Raw genomic sequence first — 19,636 nt, 5'->3', positions numbered from 1 at the left:
AGCCAGAGCTCTGCCCTGATTCTCCTGTAGTTTTAACTTAATTACTGTGTGTGTTTGTGTGTTTGTGCACTTGTATTCCTCAAGTGGTGAAGTGGTAAACATCCGAGCAACATTGTGGGTAGAACAACATTTCATCTCTGTTTTTGTCATGCAGACATGATCAGCTGTTCGCCAGAAAATTAATCAGCAACTGTTTTTATTATCGATTCATCGTTTGTTTTTGTTTTTTTTACCTTTCATTGTTTTCTGCTTCCAGCTGAATATTTATTTGATTTGATTTAAAAGACACAAACAATGGCTCAATAAATCAAGAGAAGTCTCCAGGAAATGAATGTCACACACACACACACACACACACACACACACACACACACACACACGCCCCGGATCAGCTGTAGGTAACCGAGCATCAGAACAATACTGATCATTGTGTCATATTTAGAAACGTTGCCATGGTTTCCCTTGAAAGCCGTGACTGGTTTCAGAGTCAGAGATCATCTCTGACCTCTGACATGACATGAGACGGACCTCACGCTCAGCTAACAAAAGCCTCCCGCTCTGACTCAGCTCCATTGTCCGTAAATGGGCCAGTTGGGTCGACGACACCCAGCGAGGAGGAAAAGTCACCGACTGATCCAAGAACAGATTCAGTTGTCTCCACTGAGTCAGACGGAGCCGCCTCATTTCATCTGTACTCTGACACATCACAAGTACAACGAAGAGAGACGTCTTCAGCGACTCCACCGGCAGAATGCTCTCGGCATCGTGCATTACAATCAACGATTCAAACGCAGCAGAAACTCTGACACTCGTGACAAAGATGTGTCAACGTAAACCAGATAATCACTGAAAGGACAAAAAGCCTTGATGATGAAAAAAGAAAACTTCTTGTGGTGCATTACTTATTTCAAGAGGTGGAAATGAAATCAAATTTCTTTCAGAATATTCAAGTAATAAATTAGTTTGCTTTTATTCTGACAGTCTCATCAGTGTTGTTGTTGTTAAAAGATGGCAGAAGGAAACACGTCACAGTTTGATGATCCGTGGCCTCGCTTTACTGAACCACATCAATAAGTGCTGATCACCAATGTGAGCCCGAGGGGCTCGGCAGATTTTAATTAACCAGTGAATACATCTATAATCACTCTGGTGTCAAACACAGACCTCCACAGTAAATGAGACGAGGTTCCAGATGACATTAAAACCCCTTTAATTATTCTATTTACACACCGTTTTTTACCAGTGAATTAAACAAACAAGTGATGTTATACAATGTTTTATTTTATATCACTAATTCCCTCTGTTTATTTGTTTTAATTGGTATCTCTTTGTTTTAAAAGTCCCCTTTGCTTTCAAAAATACCCTGTAAATACATTGTAAGGTTTTAAAATAATTTCCAGCTGCTCCTCTGTCCACAGGGATTTGGTGTGGGGACTAGAGGGTCACTCGGAGTCTATTATGGACCTGAGAAACTGCTGAAACGCCCTTGAGCAAAGCACTTAACCTCTAACCGCTCCTGGCTGCCTCACACAGGGCTGCCCCCGTCGCACCCAGAACAACAATGACCTCAATATTAAACATATAATTGATTGTCAGCGTCAAAAAACATCAGAAAATACATCAGATTGTGCCCATTAAAGTGGAGCCTGTATGATAATGAGGTTTTTAATGTTAAATGAATAACAATTTAATATTTACTTTAATTAAAATGTTCAAAGTAATTCTCTCTAGAAATCAACAACTTCTTATAAACTCTAAACAAATAACTCGACTAAAATAACTCAGAAGTTTCGGCAAAATCACACAGTTCTTTAAAACGTCTCATGAAATTACTGGTGAATTATTGACGGACAAAATAAAACACAACCTTTGTTTTTATTCATCTCCAGTCCAGATAAACACGGCGCTCCTCCTGAAGTTAATAATATTGATAAAACATCTAAACTCCTGTCACAGCCTTTGACCTTTAAATCATAAACGGTCCACAGGTCCTCGATTTTCAGTAAGAGCACAATATGACTGTGACTCACTGAGCTGCAGGGACCAGCAGCACTAAACAATAGAGTGTAATTCACTCCAGGTTGACTGACTGCCGCCGCTGGCCGCAGCAGAATAAGACTGATGGTGTGTTTGTCGCACAAACACTGGAGTGTATCGAACAGGGTGGACATCCTGTGTTAGGGAGGGGAAACGCCCGGGAAGGAACGGGCTGCTGGCAGAGCGCTAAAAATACAGACATGGTATACGAGGAGGGGCCCCACACGAGGGCCCACGAGGGTCCAAACATACAATAACCAACCTTCAGAGCTGAAGAGAATAAAGTGCAAAGTTCATGAATCCCCTCGTCTACGAACAGTAACAATGCATTCGGATGACTGCTCGCCTGTTGTTTGTCCTATTTACAGGCAACACAGAACCAGCGTCTCGTGCAGGAGGTTGACAATGATTTAAAACGAGAGAAAATTTAATTTAACATCTGAGCAAAATCTGTTAACGTTTAGTAAAATATGGACACCGTCTGTATCGTATTTCTCACATATAGAGTTGGAGCTAATAGAGCCAGATTAAGATCCTGAGTGGTTTCAACGTAGTTTTCTTTTTGTGTTGTAATTCCTGTCGTTTCATATTTTACATTGAAACTATTTTTGTTGTAGCCTGCAGCCTCCTTCTCCTGTGTGTGTTGACATACAGTATATGTACATATATTTTAGAATATTTCTTTAGTTTATAACTTAGAAAATGCAATAAAGACAATTATAAAGTTAAAGATGAATTAAATTATATTTGTATCCTTCAGAAATACACATTCCTGCCAGTGGTTTCACACCAGCTCGCCAACAAAAACGTCACAATGCACCAGCGAAGACAGTGAAGAAGAAGAATACTAGCAAGAGAACATGGAGGTAAACGATGCCAGTTTAATACCTTTCAAACTAGAGTGTTGCTCAGTAGAGTGCATACCTCCACCGTGTCCCAACAGTCCCTTTAATCGAATATCGAACACATCCTCGTATCAAACAGGAGCCAGTGTTTGGTTTGTCTGTTTCTGGGCTTCTGTGGCACACGGTGCATAGTTTCAAATGACTGGACACTAATGAGAACATGATTTTGAATATTACAACTCTGTCAATCGACACACTGGACACTGTTTTTTTGGCAGTCACACTTTATATGACAACACAGAGAGACCCGGCAGACACGCATCACTTCCTGTGAGGCAGCGCAGCAGACAGAACATACACAAACAGGGGAAATTCCTTTTTTCTATATTTAAGTCATATTTCAAAGGTGTGAACACACTGAATCAGGAAGTAATCTGACTTGTTGGGTGTAAAAGTCAACAGCTTCTGAGGACAATAAAGCTTTTTTTCCGGCACATCTCACCATTTTTCAGCCGCAGCGGTTTAGAAGTTTAGTTTAGAGGAGCTGAACTTACGTTGATGTCCAGACTGCACAGGCTGAGGGAGTCTGCATCCCTGCTGGTCTGCTTCCTCTTCTTCTGCAACACACAAAACACAGCAAACATGAATGTTTAGCATGTTTATCTTTAAGAAGGTCCGGTAATTGTCGCTGGATCAAAGTGTGAGAGTTTAGTTAGTTAGTTAACAACTAACCTGCAGCTCTGTGCAGCGTTCAGCTCATTGTTTTGGTTACAGATTGGTTTGTACATCTTATTAGCAGCTAAACATGTTCAAGTATCCAAAATAAAAGCACTGCACAATAATTTCAACATATCAACAGCAATCAAGGGTTTTAGCGAATGTCATATTTTTTAATATTTTCATCCTCAACTTCTCGTTTGTTTTACTTCGAGAGCTCCAAGTCTGATTCACCAAACTCTCTTAACAGGATGAACTCATCATTAATTGCTTGTTTCAGCTTGATAAATGTCACATGTTAATAAGCCCTGTTCAAAATATTCTTAAGACTAAAAAGAAGAATTTCTTCCTTTCAGAGATCGGCAGACAAAAAAATAACAAGTTCAGTCGAGTCAGCTGTCGTATCAAAGTCCTCAAAATAGTTTGATATCAATCGTATGTGCGTCAACTGCGTTCCATTAGAGCAGCACTGTGATGTGACGGAAATAAAGAAGGAGAAGGTGTGAACTGCTCCCTCAGGACCTCGGACCTCAGGGTGCCATGGCCTACAGACTACAGTCATCCTCATCCAAGAGAAGCACAACAACCACCGGACAAGAGAGAACATCTCAAACTGAATCCATAACATTCATGCGTTTCTGGATATTGTGTGAATTCATGTATCTGATATTTGGTACCACTGAGAAGCGGAGAGGGACCCAGGTGAGGAGAATCACACATCACCTCCCAGTCACAAGACTCCTTTAAAGAAAGGATGAAGTTTCCTTCACTCAGCTGAGAGCATAAAAAAAAAAAGAAAAGAAACCCTGGACCCGGTCCCGGCCCGGACCTCAGCTGCATGCTCTATTGTGTTGCTGAACACGTCTCCATCAGCACCTGGTTCAAACCCAGAACCTCTTTGTCTTTGTGTAAAGTCCCCGTAGCGTCTTGTTGGTGTCTTTGTCTTTAGATTAGACGATGAATGTTTGACTATAAACTTGTTGTTTGTGGTTTCTGTACATTTTACAGTTCAGTGTTCACTGGACACATTATGACCTATTTACTTAAATTACAATTAATCATTCTGAATATTAATATGTGTGTTAACAGACCGACTGTTGCCTGCTTAGCAAGAAGGTCAATAATTGTGTTACTGTGTACTGTGTGTGTGGCAGAGCTGCTATCAGTATCAATACCGTGGAAGATGAGTGTTGAGAACGATATTTATCGATGATATTTAGATTCTTATGAGGACAGTGCGATGTTCATCTGGCGTGAAGCTGCACAGGTGCTGTTCTACATACAGTTCCTGTTCGCTGCCATGACAACAAAAACAGGAAGCAATCACACAAACACCTGATGGACTGGGTCACTGAGGACAAACAGCTGTATGTGAGTGAGAGGAGGAGGAAGAGGAAGAGGAGGAGGAGCAGAAGAGACGAAGGGGCATTACCGAAGAAGGCGAAACGACCTTTATCCAATCTTTGTAATCCAGTCGAGAAGAGGGAAGAAGAGAATAAGAGAGGAGCGAAGGGACAAGAGGAGTAAGGAGGAAGGCAGGAGGATGAGAGGAAGGGTGAAGTGAGGTAAGATGAGGACAAGAATAAGGAGGAGAGGGAAGAAGGAGGGAAGAAGGGAGGAGAGGAAAAAGGTTGAAAAGATAAGCGGAGGAAAGGGAAGACAGCAGGAGAAAAAAGGAGGCAGGATATGAGAGGTAATGAAAGAAGGTGGGAGGCGAGATTAGGTAAAGACAAGAGAGGAGAGGATGAAAAGAGGAGGGAGCAATGGAAAAGAGGGGGACATGAGGAGAACAGAGGAGGAGAGGAAAGGAAAGGAGGCAAGGAGATGAGATGAGGAGAGAAAGAAGGAGAGGTGAAGGAAGTGAGAGAAGGTTGAAAGAGATTGAAGGGGGAAAAGGGAGACAAGAAGGAGAGGAGGATGAGGACGAGGAGGAGGAGGAGGATGAGGAGGAGGAGGAGGAGGAGGAGGAGGAGGAGGAGGAGGACGAGGAGGAGGAGGAGGAGGAGGAGGAGGAGGAGGAGGACGAGGAGGAGGAGGAGGAGGAGGAGGAGGAGGATGAGGATGAGGAGGAGGAGGAGGAGGAGGAGGAGGAGGAGGAGGAGGAGGAGGATGAGGAGGAGGAGGAGGAGGAGGAGGAGGAGGAGGAGGATGAGGAGGAGGAGGAGGAGGAGGAGGAGGAGGAGGAGGAGGAGGAGGAGGAGGATGTTGGGGTTGATGTTGGAGTGTAACAATAGGAGGAAGTCTGCTGTTTGTTCAGTATTGTGTTGAGACTTTGTTGTTGGCCGGACGTTATATAACCTGGCACGCTTTACCTTTAACTCACTGTCGCTATAGAAACAAATAAGAGGAGGAGTCAGGACCGTCAGACCATATAAGGTCATCCTGTAAACATCAGGACTACCTGAAACTATTAACTGACTGAAGTCTCATCACTGAAATATGTGTTGATATAAACTAATGTCCAAATTATTTTGACTTTTAATGAAGAGTTAGATATTTTATATACATACAAAATACAATTGTGAAAATAAAGCTTAGCTTAGCTTAGCATAAAGACTGGGAACGGAGGGAAACAGCTAGCCAGACTCTGTCCAGTTATAACGTTATACAACAGTTTTAGAAGGGAGTTTAAACTTCAGCGTGCAAACTTGTATCAGGGGACACAAAAAACAAAGATCATTGTCACATTCACACCATCTCTGCAGTAAAAGCTAAAATGGTCATGCTGAACTGTGAAGCGGTCTGCACAATGTCAAATAACATCTAATTATTCTTACGTAGCTGCTAAACTCTCTCTCCAGTGTACAGCGCCTGTGTCTGCAACATCAGAAAATCATTAGAAGATCACACAAACAACAGTTCAATTACTGCAGTGCATCAGGCTCTGTGCACTATATGTACACTGACATAAAGATTGTCATGATACCAGAATCTAAACTTCAATCACGAGGAATATAAAAGCAGCGACTCTTTTTTCAAAATGATCAGCCTGCACACGGCACTGATACAGAAAGGTGAGCGGAAACACACAATCATTTGTAATTATGTTAATATCTGTGCAGCATTTTAATTAAAAAAAAATCAGATTATAGATCTCTCTTTTTTTCCCAAAAGCATTTTAAACTAGGGATGTAAGTTTTAGGCAAATTCTTTAATTGACAGTCAGCCACCTTAACAATCGATTATCGGTTAATTATTAATAACATATGGAATATGTTGGACTTCTTTTAATGCAAAGTCAGAGTGGGCTACATGTGCATTTAATAAGCTCCAAGTTAATTAAATTATAAACTAAATTACGCAAATACGACATTTTAATTGCAGAGCTCCCGTCTATAACTGTTGAATGTGTTTTTGTATTTTTTAGTGACATTTTCTCATCTCAGTATCTTTTATTTCATTCTTGATATATATTTGATAAGAAAGTATTAGAAATCTGTAACAAGCTACTGTCTGATGCATTTGTGGCCCTCTGTGATTGTCGATTTACACATTTTTTTGAGTACTAATTGATCGATAACGTCCCTATTTTCAAGACACGCTGCCATGAATGAAAAACACTGAGAGAAACTGTAACGCCGTCAGTTCCCCTCACTTCATGCAGATAAAACATGAAGTGACAAACACATGAACCTCAAGAAGACGATTGTTCTGCAGAGTCTCATCTGTACGGTCGACCCGCAACATGTGCGTAAACCTGGTGAAAGGCATTCTGGGATACACTGGAGGACTCACCCGATAGTAAACAAACAGACAGCAGCCCATCATCAAGATCTGATCTGCTCCTCAAACACGAGTCAATTAAGTGTCTCTGCACACAGTCATCCGCTGCTCCTCTTCCTCCTCTTCTTCTCCTGCTCTTCCTCCAGATCACATCAGCTCTCCTTTTCTTTTCTCCTCCTCACACAGCATCTGTGATCGCTTCTCCTCCTTTCAATCACCTCCTTCACAGTCACATTGCTACTCTCCTCTTTTTCTTTCCTCTTCTTCACCTCTTCCTCCTCCTCTTCTTCTCTTCCTCCTCCAGTCTGTCTCTCCAGGATCCACCTCTCCTCCTCCAGTCAGATTTGAAATGCTCTTGTCTCTCCTCTTCGTCTCCTCCTTCTGCACCGTGCCCTCCTCTCTTCTTCTTCTCCTCCTCCACCAACACAAGTCGCAGACTAAAAACCTCCTCAGCAGCTCCTTTCTCCTCTCCTCTCCTCTCTGAGTGGATCTACAGACCCTCAAGAACAGGAACACCTCACAATGTGTGTGTGTGTGTGTGTGTGTGTGTGTGTGTGTGTGTGTGTGTGTGTGTGTGTGTGTGTGTGTGTGTGTGTGTGTGTGTGTGTGTGTGTGTCCACTCAGTTCCCATTGGACAAACAGGAAGTGACGGTCGTCGGGGGAAACTGGCCGTCTATAATTAGGAGCTGGAGGAGACACGGAGACACCAGCGGCGGAGACAAAAGAATTTTGGTTTATAAAAATCACGCCACGGGAAAACTCCAACGACGACGTCTGATGAAAAGTGACGAGTTTGTGTTACGTCGGTGTTGGAGGGTACTCAAGTTCTTTTACATGAGTAAAAATACCACACTGTGAAAATACTCACGGAAAAGATAAGAAGTAAATGTAGTAGTAAAAGTACTCAATGCAAAAAACTGTCCCTATTATAAATCATATCATTGGTTTATTCTGACTGATGCATTAAAAATGCATTCTGTAGTTTAATAGGATGAGTTAGATCTTCATGATGGATGAATACGACCTTTGTTATTTTCGATGCAATAATCAAATTGCTAGAAATAAAAAGCTGATGTTTGGCTATAAACAGACATGATTTAAACATCACCACCACTAAGTGTCTAAGCTCATCAATGTACAAGTTGTAAAGTGAGAGTTTGAATAGTTTGTAGCTAAAGTCGGCCTGTAAAGACAAACTTGTGAGTAGACGAGTCTCATTTAATGTCATTTAAAGATGTTTAATGTCCCCGACAACCTCTGTAGGTTCATTTAGACACTCGTTAGCAACCGCCGTTTATAAGACATATAAGAGATTTATAATTAGATTGTGGGAAATTCAATTATGTATCGTATGTTGCAGAACAAAAAGTGTAAATATCTTAAGCCTGTTGTAACCACAGACCTTATTTCAGGCATTTCACTGAAAACCAATTTAAGAAAATGGCTGACTTGAGTCGAGGGAACTGGAGGAGCAAAAATGGGAACTAATTTCAGGGTTTTAGGACTAAAAACTGCATCACTCTACTGAGTTAATTAGACTTAGACTTAACTGATGTTTCAGGATACAAGAACTTTCAGTCATAAACACAACTGTGAATGGAGACAAAGTAGGTTTGGATCCAATCCACTAAATACTTTTTTCATATCCAGCTAATTCACAGGAGGCGAGGCCTTTCATTGGTCTGCCAGTTGTGAGCTGTTTTAATAACTGCAGGATGGATTGTTAAGAACTTTTGCAGACATTCATGGTTCTCTGAGAATGAATCTTTTCCCTCCTGAAAGCAAAAACTCCTTTGGGATGTGATCTCATCCTTTATCATCTGAACCTTTGTTGTGCTTTATGCCTCATTAAGGCGTCCAGGTGTTGGTGAACAGTAATAAATCAGAGTTGCTCTCACCCCTCTGAGGGACCAGCCGTCAGGAGAGAGAAGAGAGAAGGAGGACGTCTTCTTCTGCAGCTTCGACCTGAAGGAGATGAGAGAGAAGAAGAAAAGATAAGTTCGTCAGTGTTCACTCCTCCTTCACACAGAGAACAAATCCTTTAGGTAGGACAAGCTCATCTTCCATGTGAAGACCTGCTGCTGATGTACGTTTGAGTTTGACCAGATCGCCCCCTGCTGGTCTCTTTTGGTCCGTGCATGTAAACAGAGTCCGAAAGTTTATTTTTATTCGAAAGACTTCTTGGACACCAGGGCAGAGAGCGAGGCAGACACAGAGGAAACACAGAGTCAAAAGACAAAAGACACAGACACAGAAGTCAAAAATATCTGAGGTCATAATCGCTTGTTCAGCCCAGAAACATTACATCATCACACACACACACACACACACACACACCCTGATCTGAGAACAGCTGGTACAGACAGACACACAGAGACGTCCTGGAGGCAGCTGCACCACGTCTCCACACTGCAGAGATCAGCTGGGTCTAAATATTTACACCCAGTAGCCAAAAGTCCTACCTGAGTAAAAGTCAAATGAATTGTGTTAAAACACCACTTGTGTTGAAAGTGAAATTCACTCATACGACTGATATTAAATGTACTTCAGAATCTAAAGTAGTTTTCTGTTTCAAAAGTATGATTTAAAGTAGATTATAGTTATATTCTAAATGTTTTTACCCAGAGACCAACGATACTCAGCCTGATTATCGGTCCAGTATTCAGCATTTTTAAGCAGCATTCATGTGTTCAATCTAATCAGTTGCTGATAAAATAATTCGCTACGACTACTTGAGCTCTGATGCAGCATGTAATCTGCAAAGTAACCTGTAAATTATCAAGTAAACATACCGGTGTAAAAGTAAAAGATTCAAGATTCAAGGTGTTTTTTTGTTATTCCAGTTGTACAAGTACACTTCTCAATCGTAATCTTTTGCTTGGGAACTCCACAAATTAGATATCATAATAACAATGAGAAGAAGAAGACGAAGAAGAAGAAGAAAGAAAAACAATGACAGAATATGCGGAATAAAAATATGGACAGCAGTAATAAGCTGCATTTATGTAAAATAAAAGTGAACAAGTGTACTGATATTGATTGACTGAAGGTGCAGCAGTGTTGTGGCAGTAGGGTGCATGGTGTACGTAGCACAAAAGATGCTAAATATTAAATAATAAATCATAAAATAATCTTTTTTCTTTATAAAACTGTGGCGCTCTCAGCACGTGTCTCTCTCTCTGCGGCGCCATCTTACACTAGGAGCGGCTGGAAGTTAATCAGGAGTCGATCAAATGACTTGAGTCACATGTCTGCATTTTACTATAAATGTAGAATAAATGGCAGACAAACAAGTGTCTTAATCAGATCCTGATCTTTAATCTCTCCTTATCATTAACTTCCCAATCAACCTTAAAGCACATGAACACACCCGTATTGACAGAGAATCGGTCTGAAAGCTTTAATATGTGATTTGGACATTAAAACATTCATTGTGAAGGTTATGTCACGGCTCGTGGTGCAACAGTAACTCATAACTCTAACTGTTTATGTGGACGTTTCCTAGCAACGGATGAACACATTACTCGAGTCATCTGAATGTGAAACATTCGCTCAGTGTTACTAGATCAACCTGATCGGGTGAGTCAGGAGTCTGAAACTAGAAAGCTGCTGAGAACTGAGGAAGGAGCTGCTGAGGGATTTACGACGACCCAGTTGTGCTGTTTCCTGCCCTCAGTCACCTCACCTACCATAGGAAACACACACACACACACACACACACAGACACACACACACACACACACACACACACACACACCTAACAATCTCTTCAGAGTTCAATGTGCAGTGGTGTAATTTGAGTCCACTCCATAGAGGATTTCATGACAAAATGTTCAGACAGAGTGTTTAGTTTCACATGCTAACACAAGCTAACACATGCTAACACATGCTAACACAAGCTAACACATGCTAGCACTTGCCATGGATGGTACTTAATCAACAAACCTAAAACCAAACAAAACCTGTTCTGCATTTCTCATCCGATCAAAGCTTCTCTGTTCTGTGTGTGTGTGTGTGTGTGTGTGTGTGTGTGTGTGTGTGTGTGTGTGTGTGTGTGTGTGTGTGAGTGTACATTACAAGTTAAAATATGTGTGTGTTTAAGTGTGAGTCATTCGTTCCTGGGAGTTGCAGTGCTTTTTCCAATAGCACAAATCATCCCACCCTGGATGCACACACACACACACACACACACACACCCACTTACCCCCACACACATGTGCATACACACACATACACACACACACACACACACACACACACACACACACACACACACACACACACACATATAATCCAGATCAGAGGTGTGTTTGGCTGCAGGCTCTCTCCCTGTTTTCTTGTTGAATCTTTACCCCTCATCTGTTTTTAATCTCTCTTTGTCTGTGTGTGTGTGTGTGTGTGTGTGTGTGTGTGTGTGTGTGTGTGTGTGTGTGTGTGTGTGTGTGTGTGTGTGTGTGTGTGTGTCTTACTCTCAGTAAACATTCAGTCTCTACACCAAACTCTGTTTTGGTGTTCAGACTGAGGAGAAGTTTTTACAAGGAGCCCGGCTTTAGCGAAACTGAACAGATTGTCTCCCAGACTGTAATTAAGACACGTGATGATGTAGTAACGACTAGTGAGTGGAAGTCAGAACATGAACATGTGGACAAGTGTTGCAACTGGTCTCTGGTATTCAAACCCCATGAAAAGACCAAATATAACAATGAATCTTTCTGTGTATCAACGTCTGATAAATCTTCTTCCTCTGTGCCATAGAGCTCCATTGTTGTCCAAAAACTACCTAAAACACACCATGAGTCACTCTGCTGCACTGAGTAACATGTTGCTTCATCACCATGAACACACACACTGTAGATTATTTTGAATGAATCCCACACACACACCGTCCTGCTGCTGGAAATACTCATAAGAGAACCAAGTGTAGATTAATCCACTGCAGAAAACAGTCCCCAACAAACAGAAAGTAGTTCCCAAACAAACAGAAAGTAGTTCCCCAACAAAGAGAAAACAGTCCCTAACAAACAGAAAACAGTCCCAAACAAACAGAAAGTAGTTCCCAATAAACAGAAAAATAGTCCCCAACAAACATAATTAAATAAGTTTAAACTTTAATTCAGTGAAGTGTTTTTAAAGATCTGTCTTCAGCAGGAACAGCTGATGTGATCAGAAAGCTCCATGACAAGCGAGGAACTGGACCTCGGGTGGAGCGTGTTCTGTTCAGTCACTCTGTGATCATGATGTAAGACGCCAACAAAACAAAGAAACATACGTGATGGATGGGTCACGTGTGAGCTACATCTTATCCTCCAGGCAGGTGGGACGACAACATTTCCTGCCGTGGAAAAAGCCGAACACGATGTGATGACATCGCCGAGGAAGCAGCAGAGGAAACACTGACCCTCGCTGACTGAGCTGATCTCGGGTCAGAACTACAAATCTCAGCTCGGAGCTGAACCTGCTCCATCAAACAGAAGAATGAGACTCACTACAGTATGATTTATATTCTAAGTTGTTTGTTGTCTTTAAACTTGTCTGTGCAGTATTTTATTTAATCTGTATAAGCACTTTGTAGCTTTGTTAAGACAGGTGATGTAAACATTAAGTCACTGGAGTTAGCATGCTAACCAGCTAGCCCGTACTGGTCCAAAGCTCCCATGCAGGCAATTTAAGTACCAACTCTTCCCCCTGGTGCCCTGAGTTCACAGACTGGACCGCTAACTGCACGTCTAACTGAGCTAACTAGCTAATGGCAGCTGCTGGTAGCCAATTCTTAATAATCGGAACTTTAAGTCAGACTGTGTTTCAGTGCGGTAAGCATCAAATAACAATGTGAAAACAATGTCACATGTGAAAATGTGGTTTCTACGAGCTGTTTCTCTGATATTTCTCTGCACTTCTTCTCGCTCCTCTCTATTTTTTTTTTGTCTACGTGGTGGATTTAAGTTTATTTTGAACCAAACCACAGCTGGTGATTGTTGGAAACAATGAAAAAGTTAACCAAGATGTTTTTTTGTTGAGGCTTGTTTTTGTTTCTTCAGTCGGGTTTGAATGAAGTGTGTTTCACCATAATGAAATGATTGTTTCTGTAAATGGCGGCCGGTGGATTTGGCGAGAGCAACATCGTGGCTGTTTCCTGGTTAAACAAAGCGAATTTTTTACTCCTCAACAGAACAGTCTCTCTCTGCAGGGATGGTTTCCATCATCTTGTCAGAAGCTTTGTAAAACAACCTCAACCTGTCGGCGGCAAAAACAAGGACTTTTAGTCGACGTAATGTGACGCTCAAAGTTTCCCACAAAGATTACGTTGTCGCAGGCAGATTCTAAAACTTTTACCTTGTAGTCATTTGCACACCAACACATGTCAACACTGAGTCCAGGTTTAAAAATAAAATCAGAATTCCCCTTTAATTAAAAGATCTGAATCGTTCCTCCACCACAGATCATAAGCGATCGCTGCTGGCTTCAATTACACCGCGCTGTACTTTCACATCCACACTGCCGAGGGTTGGACGGAAACCCAACATTAATGTGACTTTTTCAAGAACATGTCATCATTAATTTTGGTGCTTTGTGGCTGAATAATTTCCACTTCCGTACAGATTAACTACATCTGTCGGAGGCTCAGACTGTCAACCGTCATTTAAACAAACATCTCTGCTTCTACTGTGAGTCTAAACTTATTCAGTTCACACGAATCGGCTGCCAGATTTATATACACATTAAAATAAGGAGTATATAAACTGAAGCGCAAACAAATTAGACAGAAAATAAAGTAGAAATAACTTTTATTTTCAGTTTTCTCCCTCTCCCTTTTCAACCCCTGAGGCTGCTGCTGACATTTGATCAGATCTGTTAATAAGCACACACACACACACACACATACACACAGAAACCAGCAGGGCAGCATAGATACGTGATGATTGGTGACAAAAAAAAGCAGCAGTACAACATCTTTATTGTCCGTCTGCAGCGGCTGATCCACATTCCTCCAAAGATCAACAGCGTCTGATTCAAGTCACCTCACACCTTCGTTTCCTCGACTGCTATCACGACTGATCACTTTCACACCAGGACGCGCTGATTCGGCCTCGACTGCAGATGTTGGGAGATTATTCTGTCCATCGCACATTCAGAGTAACACCGATTAATATCTTTATGTTAACAAGGAATCCAGTGACCTGGTTGTGGTTCATATCACATTTTATCTTTTTTCTCCAGCAGCAGATCTTTTCATCAAACAAGCTCCGACAAACCCGCTGCAGACGAACAGTCGCAGATTAGCCGATAAAGAAAACGAAGCATTTAGCTGCTAAAGACACAGGTGTTCCCCTGAACGTGTCCGGATGAAGGCCAGCTGTTTTGTCGCTTCACGGCAAAAAAAAGCTGCAGTTCCATCACAAAGAATACAGCCGACACAGAACTAGCTAACTTCTAACCCAGGATATGTCAGCTGAGGTCGAGGCCAAAACATGAGGAGAAACTGCGCTAAAAATGTGAGATTGTGGAAACAACAGCGACGGGCTCAGCTGTAGCCAATTCTACACGCTCAGGAAACCGAAAAGCTGCTGATAAGGAGCGACTAACAGGACACACTGCAACAACTGCGACGTAGTTGTGTCAGGGTCCCGACATGAATCTAGTAGAAACACAGTGATGGATTATCATGATACTGTGTTTCCTGGATGATAATGGAGTCATCTAAAATGTCTTGTTTTGAGCGTGATATCTGTGTTGTACATGTACATTTTTGCACATAAGACAAATTTCAGCTTTTTGCACACAAATAAAATCAATCGGCTAGTTTTTTTCAGTTCAAACAACTAGTTTTGTCGGCCATCTTGTTACTGATCTTCATGATTATTTAATTGTTTTGGTCAGTTTTACACAAAAATGCCAAATATATGTTGGCTCCCCACTTCTCACACAGGACATAAACCTCAACATAAACACCACGAGTGTTATCAATAGACGTGCCGTCCGAGCCTGATGGGAGCTGAAGCTGTAACACAAACCCTCCCTGCTGAATAAGAACGTGGACCAACAAACCGCAGGAACACATTTTCATAATTTGCCACAGAACACACAGATCTTTGAGCTTTGATCGCTGATAAAAACCTGCAGTCGTGCTTTTGACAATCAGCCGTCCGAGGACGCTGAAAGGTGAGACTAACCTGACACGTGTGTGTTCGTGTGTTACGTAACTGATTACTTACATTTTATCACCCGAAGCCTGCAGGCAGGCAGCATACCTGTGTTTTAAAGCAGTGACTGTCAGTCTGATCTGAGGAGAGGCTCATTTCTAAATATCTATTAATAGTAAACTGTGTTTGAGTTTTTAACACATGTAAAAACTTGTGCGAGTCTTTTTCAGTGGTGAGCAGACGTGTTTTTACTGCTGCTGATGTTGTACTAGTGCTACTCTTTCTATTACCAAACTACAACCTGTAGATAAAGTATAGAATATTATACATTTACTAAAGTCCTGAACTTAAGTATAACTTTGAGTGAACTTCATTCTCGGCTCCTTTATTCTCTGACTCCACCACAATAGAGGAAAACTACTTTTTACTCCACCGTACTTCTTCTGTACCTCTTACATAAAAATAAAAAAACCATATGATGTATGAAAAGATGCAGAACTACAGCCAGAGTTGTAAATAAACTAAAACTGGCTTCACAGTGACAAACTTCTGTCCTTTACATGTGTTTGTTTTTCTATGTGGTGTTTCTACTTTTAATGGTTGTGAAGAACCTTTTTGCCCCTGAAGTTCTCTTCTGTCCGGATATATTTTATTGTGTTTTATTTGGGTTTTTGGGGGGATAAAGCTCCTGGTCCTTATTAAGAGAAGAAGAAGAGTATAACACCCATGTTACGTAACATTACATTATGTAACATTAACACCAGCTGGCGACTAATTTATTCATTCTATCTTGATGGCAGCGTAGTTGACTATTTAAAGGCACATTATGCATGAAAACGAGGAGATAAAATTCTACAATATACATTTAAAAGTGGTCGTAGCAGACGTGGTTCTGTTAAACAGTTCGGCGAAACTGTAGGAAATTGTTATTATCATGTTTTGCTGCTCTGGAGACCAGAATAACATCCTTTGTGATTTATCTATTTTTACTTTTAAAAGTGCACTATGTAGTTTTGCAGAAAGAAATTAATCAGAAGAGAAAGATCTTTATTTTTCATGCCTAAACAAATTGATTAAACAAACTGAGCTAAAAACTCAGTTTCATACTGTTTTACTTTGTTCACATGTGGCGGACCCTGCCACCTTTCTAGCTCCAAACAGTGTGAGAACAACTTGTTTCTTCAGTTCGAGAACAAAATAAACATTCCCGAGTTTGTACCATCGCCTCATAAAAATTGTAAACATCCAAATTCCCAGTTTGAATTTCTTCCCTAAAACTACATAGCACTCCTTCTGACACATGTTCTGGTTCTGACTTGTTAACTGTTTGGATTTGCAGCTTTTCCTCTGAAGCTAAATGACCAAGAGGAGCAGAAACCTTCATCTCGGAGCCCCTCGGCCCTCTAAAGGTGTCTGAACGGCCCCCCGCTAACAAACAAACATTATTTTCCACACCAAGCTGCCATGATGGCAAACTGTTTACAGAAGACTGTGTGTGTGTGTGTGTGTGTGTGCAGAATATAAGTCACTCTCAGGCGAACTTGTGACTCACAAGGCAGCAATAAAAACCTCTTTTCTGTCTTTCTCTGCCCTCCACTCCTCGCTCTCTCTCTCTCTCTCTCTCTCTCTCTCTCTTTACTGAACAGTGTGTTTCAGGGTCTCTCTACCAGACTGACCAGACTTTAACTTCTCTACTATAAGTTTTTATAATCCAGCAGACAGACAGACAGGCAGGCAGACAGACAGGCAGTGGAGGAGTTACCTCCCTGTCTGTCCTCCTCACATTCTTCATCTCTCACAGAAAACACCCAGTATTCTCTCGTCTTTTCTCTTTTTTTCTTTCACATTAAACTAAGAGAAGTTCCGCGGCAGCTTCTCACCTTGAACCCCGCTGACATCCATCACCTGCCTGCATCGGGCTGCAGCTCCTCCCAACGACCCACAACAGATCCACAATCAGCTGCTGGTCAAACAAACAAACAAACAAACAAACAAACACAACACAACACGTTTCCGTTCTTCTGGCGCGCTTCCGGTCCGTCCAAACGAACTTTTTCTTCCCTCTGAGAAAATGAGTCAAACTTCAGTCCGAAGACTGAGCCGAACAACAAACTGCGAGACGCTGTGATTTCAGTGAAAATCCTCCTCTCATCTCACAGACAAGCTCCAGAGAGGGCCAGCCATCTCTCTTCCGGCGGCACCTTCAGAATAAGAGCCGCTGCTCTCATGGGTCACTTGGGAAAACTATTTTACTTGAGTAAAAACAGCAACGACAAACTCTAAAGCAAAATTAAATAAGTTTTCAATTTCAAAAATTCTTGAAAATATATTATCAATAAAAAGTATTTAAAGTATCTTAAAGTAAAAGTGCTGATAATTCACATAAAAGAAATAAATTTTGTGATAATTCATAAAATAAAATAAAAGTAACCGAAGAGTCTGACGTAACTATCAAACCACATTATCTGATTATATCGTATCTTTATTATTAGCAGCATCACAGGCCTACATAGTTATAACTTCCTTACCAGCCGACCGTATATTTACATCTATATGCCTTCACATAGTTATTCATACTACTACAGTATATTTACATCTGACCTGTTGTGTCCACACTGTCTTCACATCATGCTTCCAGCTGTTTATTCTGTATATAATGTTTCACTTTAGACATCACTGACTGTATATTAAGTTAATTTCACTTTGGTAAATGTGAAAGTCACCCAAGCCAAAAGTCCTTCAGTAAGAGTTTTAATGTATCTTATATCAAATGTTTTTAAGGATCAAAAGAAAAAGTAAGTAAACTATACATATATTCACATTTAAGTATATAATATATACTGTATTGGAAACAGCTTATTTTTTCTGAATGCCACTACAATTAATTAATTCAAGAATGCCATACTTTGCTCGTGCAATCTGTATTGTAACTAAAGTTACACATAAATGTAAAGAAGTAAAAAAGGACAGTATTTGCTTCGAAGTGAAATGAAAGTATAAAGTAGCAGAAAGTGGAATTACAATAAGTCCAAGTGATTCATAATTATACAGAATTACAGTACTGTCTAAATGTACATCGGCACATTTTACTGCACTTTACTTCTTTTTGCATTTCTTGTAAATGAAAATGACCTTTTAATGAAGATATTTACTCATCAAATATTCAACTTACTTATTAAAAATCATATATTTGTAAATCTATACATGTATAACAGCAAAAAAGGCAGTTGTCTCCCAATTAGTGTTAAACTGTTTAATTGATGAACAAAAATTAAATTAAATTATCTTAAAGAAATATAATCTATTATGATATTTTCTATTCTAGCATGACACAATATAAGAGTTTGGGAAAACAGAAATATTCTTATTACTGTAACTACATTTGAGTTCAATTATTCTGATTCTCTAAATTATTATTTTTTTTTCCATTTTCACAAAATAAGTTCTCAAAGGTTAAACGTCCACTCAGAAGCAGCCATAAAAATCTCAATTACAGTTACGCTTGATTTAAATCAGCAACAATCTGCTCACAGAGTAAATGAACGAGATAAAACGCCGCCTTTCTTTAATTAAGAGTTTTTCTACCAGAGCTATGGCACAAAATAAGGTCAGACAGATTAATAGATAATGGATTCATTATGAGTTGAAGCCGGACACCCATCCATGAGAAGGCTTATGCTTTTATTTTGAAGGTAAACCAGTGCTGGCTGACTGTCTGTGAGTTTTAGAGGCTGCTGTTGTTTTAAGCTTTGAGGCTTCACAGATCACAAACTATAGAGCTGTCTGCTGGTCTTTATGTCACTGAAGTCTGTGTGTGTGTGTGTGTGTGTGTGTGTGTGTGTGTGTGTGTGTGTGTGTGTGTGTGTGTGTGTGTGTGTGTGTTTCACTATAAGAAACTAAAACTTGTTAGTCAGCTTGAAGAGAATTACAGATTATTACCAGTCGTAAAGCAATTTAAATACTTTGCGACTTGTACTCAAGTATTTGTCCTTCTTGTTACCAGATAGTCATTTTGCGGCAGCTTCATAACGTAGTCTGAATAAAAAAAACATGCATGAGTTGATTTTGCGTCATATTATAGTTTTTCTATTTCAGCAATCTGGTTAAAGTAACTGCAAAAACTGTTCTTATTATAATCAGAATAACAAACTATTAACAGTCAAACATTGAACA

General features: G+C 40.5%; 1 protein-coding gene and 1 long non-coding RNA gene across 3 annotated transcripts in view; one reads left to right on the top strand and one right to left on the bottom strand.

Moving 5' to 3' along the window:
• The window catches only part of arhgef3 (Rho guanine nucleotide exchange factor (GEF) 3), a 30,270-nt gene extending 12,669 nt beyond the window's left edge, over positions 1-17,601 (bottom strand). The window contains exons 1-3 of one of the 2 annotated variants that reach the window (XM_037102206.1): positions 17,344-17,601; positions 9,221-9,287; positions 3,437-3,499 (exon numbers count right to left, since the gene is read on the bottom strand). In XM_037102206.1, coding sequence (XP_036958101.1) covers positions 3,437-3,499; positions 9,221-9,287; positions 17,344-17,378 — 165 coding nt within the window. In that variant the 5' untranslated portion in view covers positions 17,379-17,601. Of the gene's footprint in view, positions 1-3,436; positions 3,500-7,334; positions 7,823-9,220; positions 9,288-17,343 lie in introns of those variants that run through there. The other variant, XM_037102207.1, reaches the window with a different exon arrangement.
• Positions 5,039-9,260, top strand: LOC119021739. The gene is made up of 3 exons (XR_005075731.1): positions 5,039-5,164; positions 7,947-8,138; positions 9,176-9,260. It is a non-coding gene; the product is annotated as an uncharacterized LOC119021739 (long non-coding RNA).
• Positions 17,602-19,636: the final 2,035 nt, after the last annotated feature.

The sequence above is a fragment of the Acanthopagrus latus genome, chromosome 6 (assembly GCF_904848185.1).
Source record: "Acanthopagrus latus isolate v.2019 chromosome 6, fAcaLat1.1, whole genome shotgun sequence".
Lineage (NCBI taxonomy): Eukaryota > Metazoa > Chordata > Actinopteri > Spariformes > Sparidae > Acanthopagrus > Acanthopagrus latus.
The sequence above is the reverse complement of the archived record's forward strand: the minus strand, read 5'-3'. Positions and strand labels throughout refer to the sequence as shown.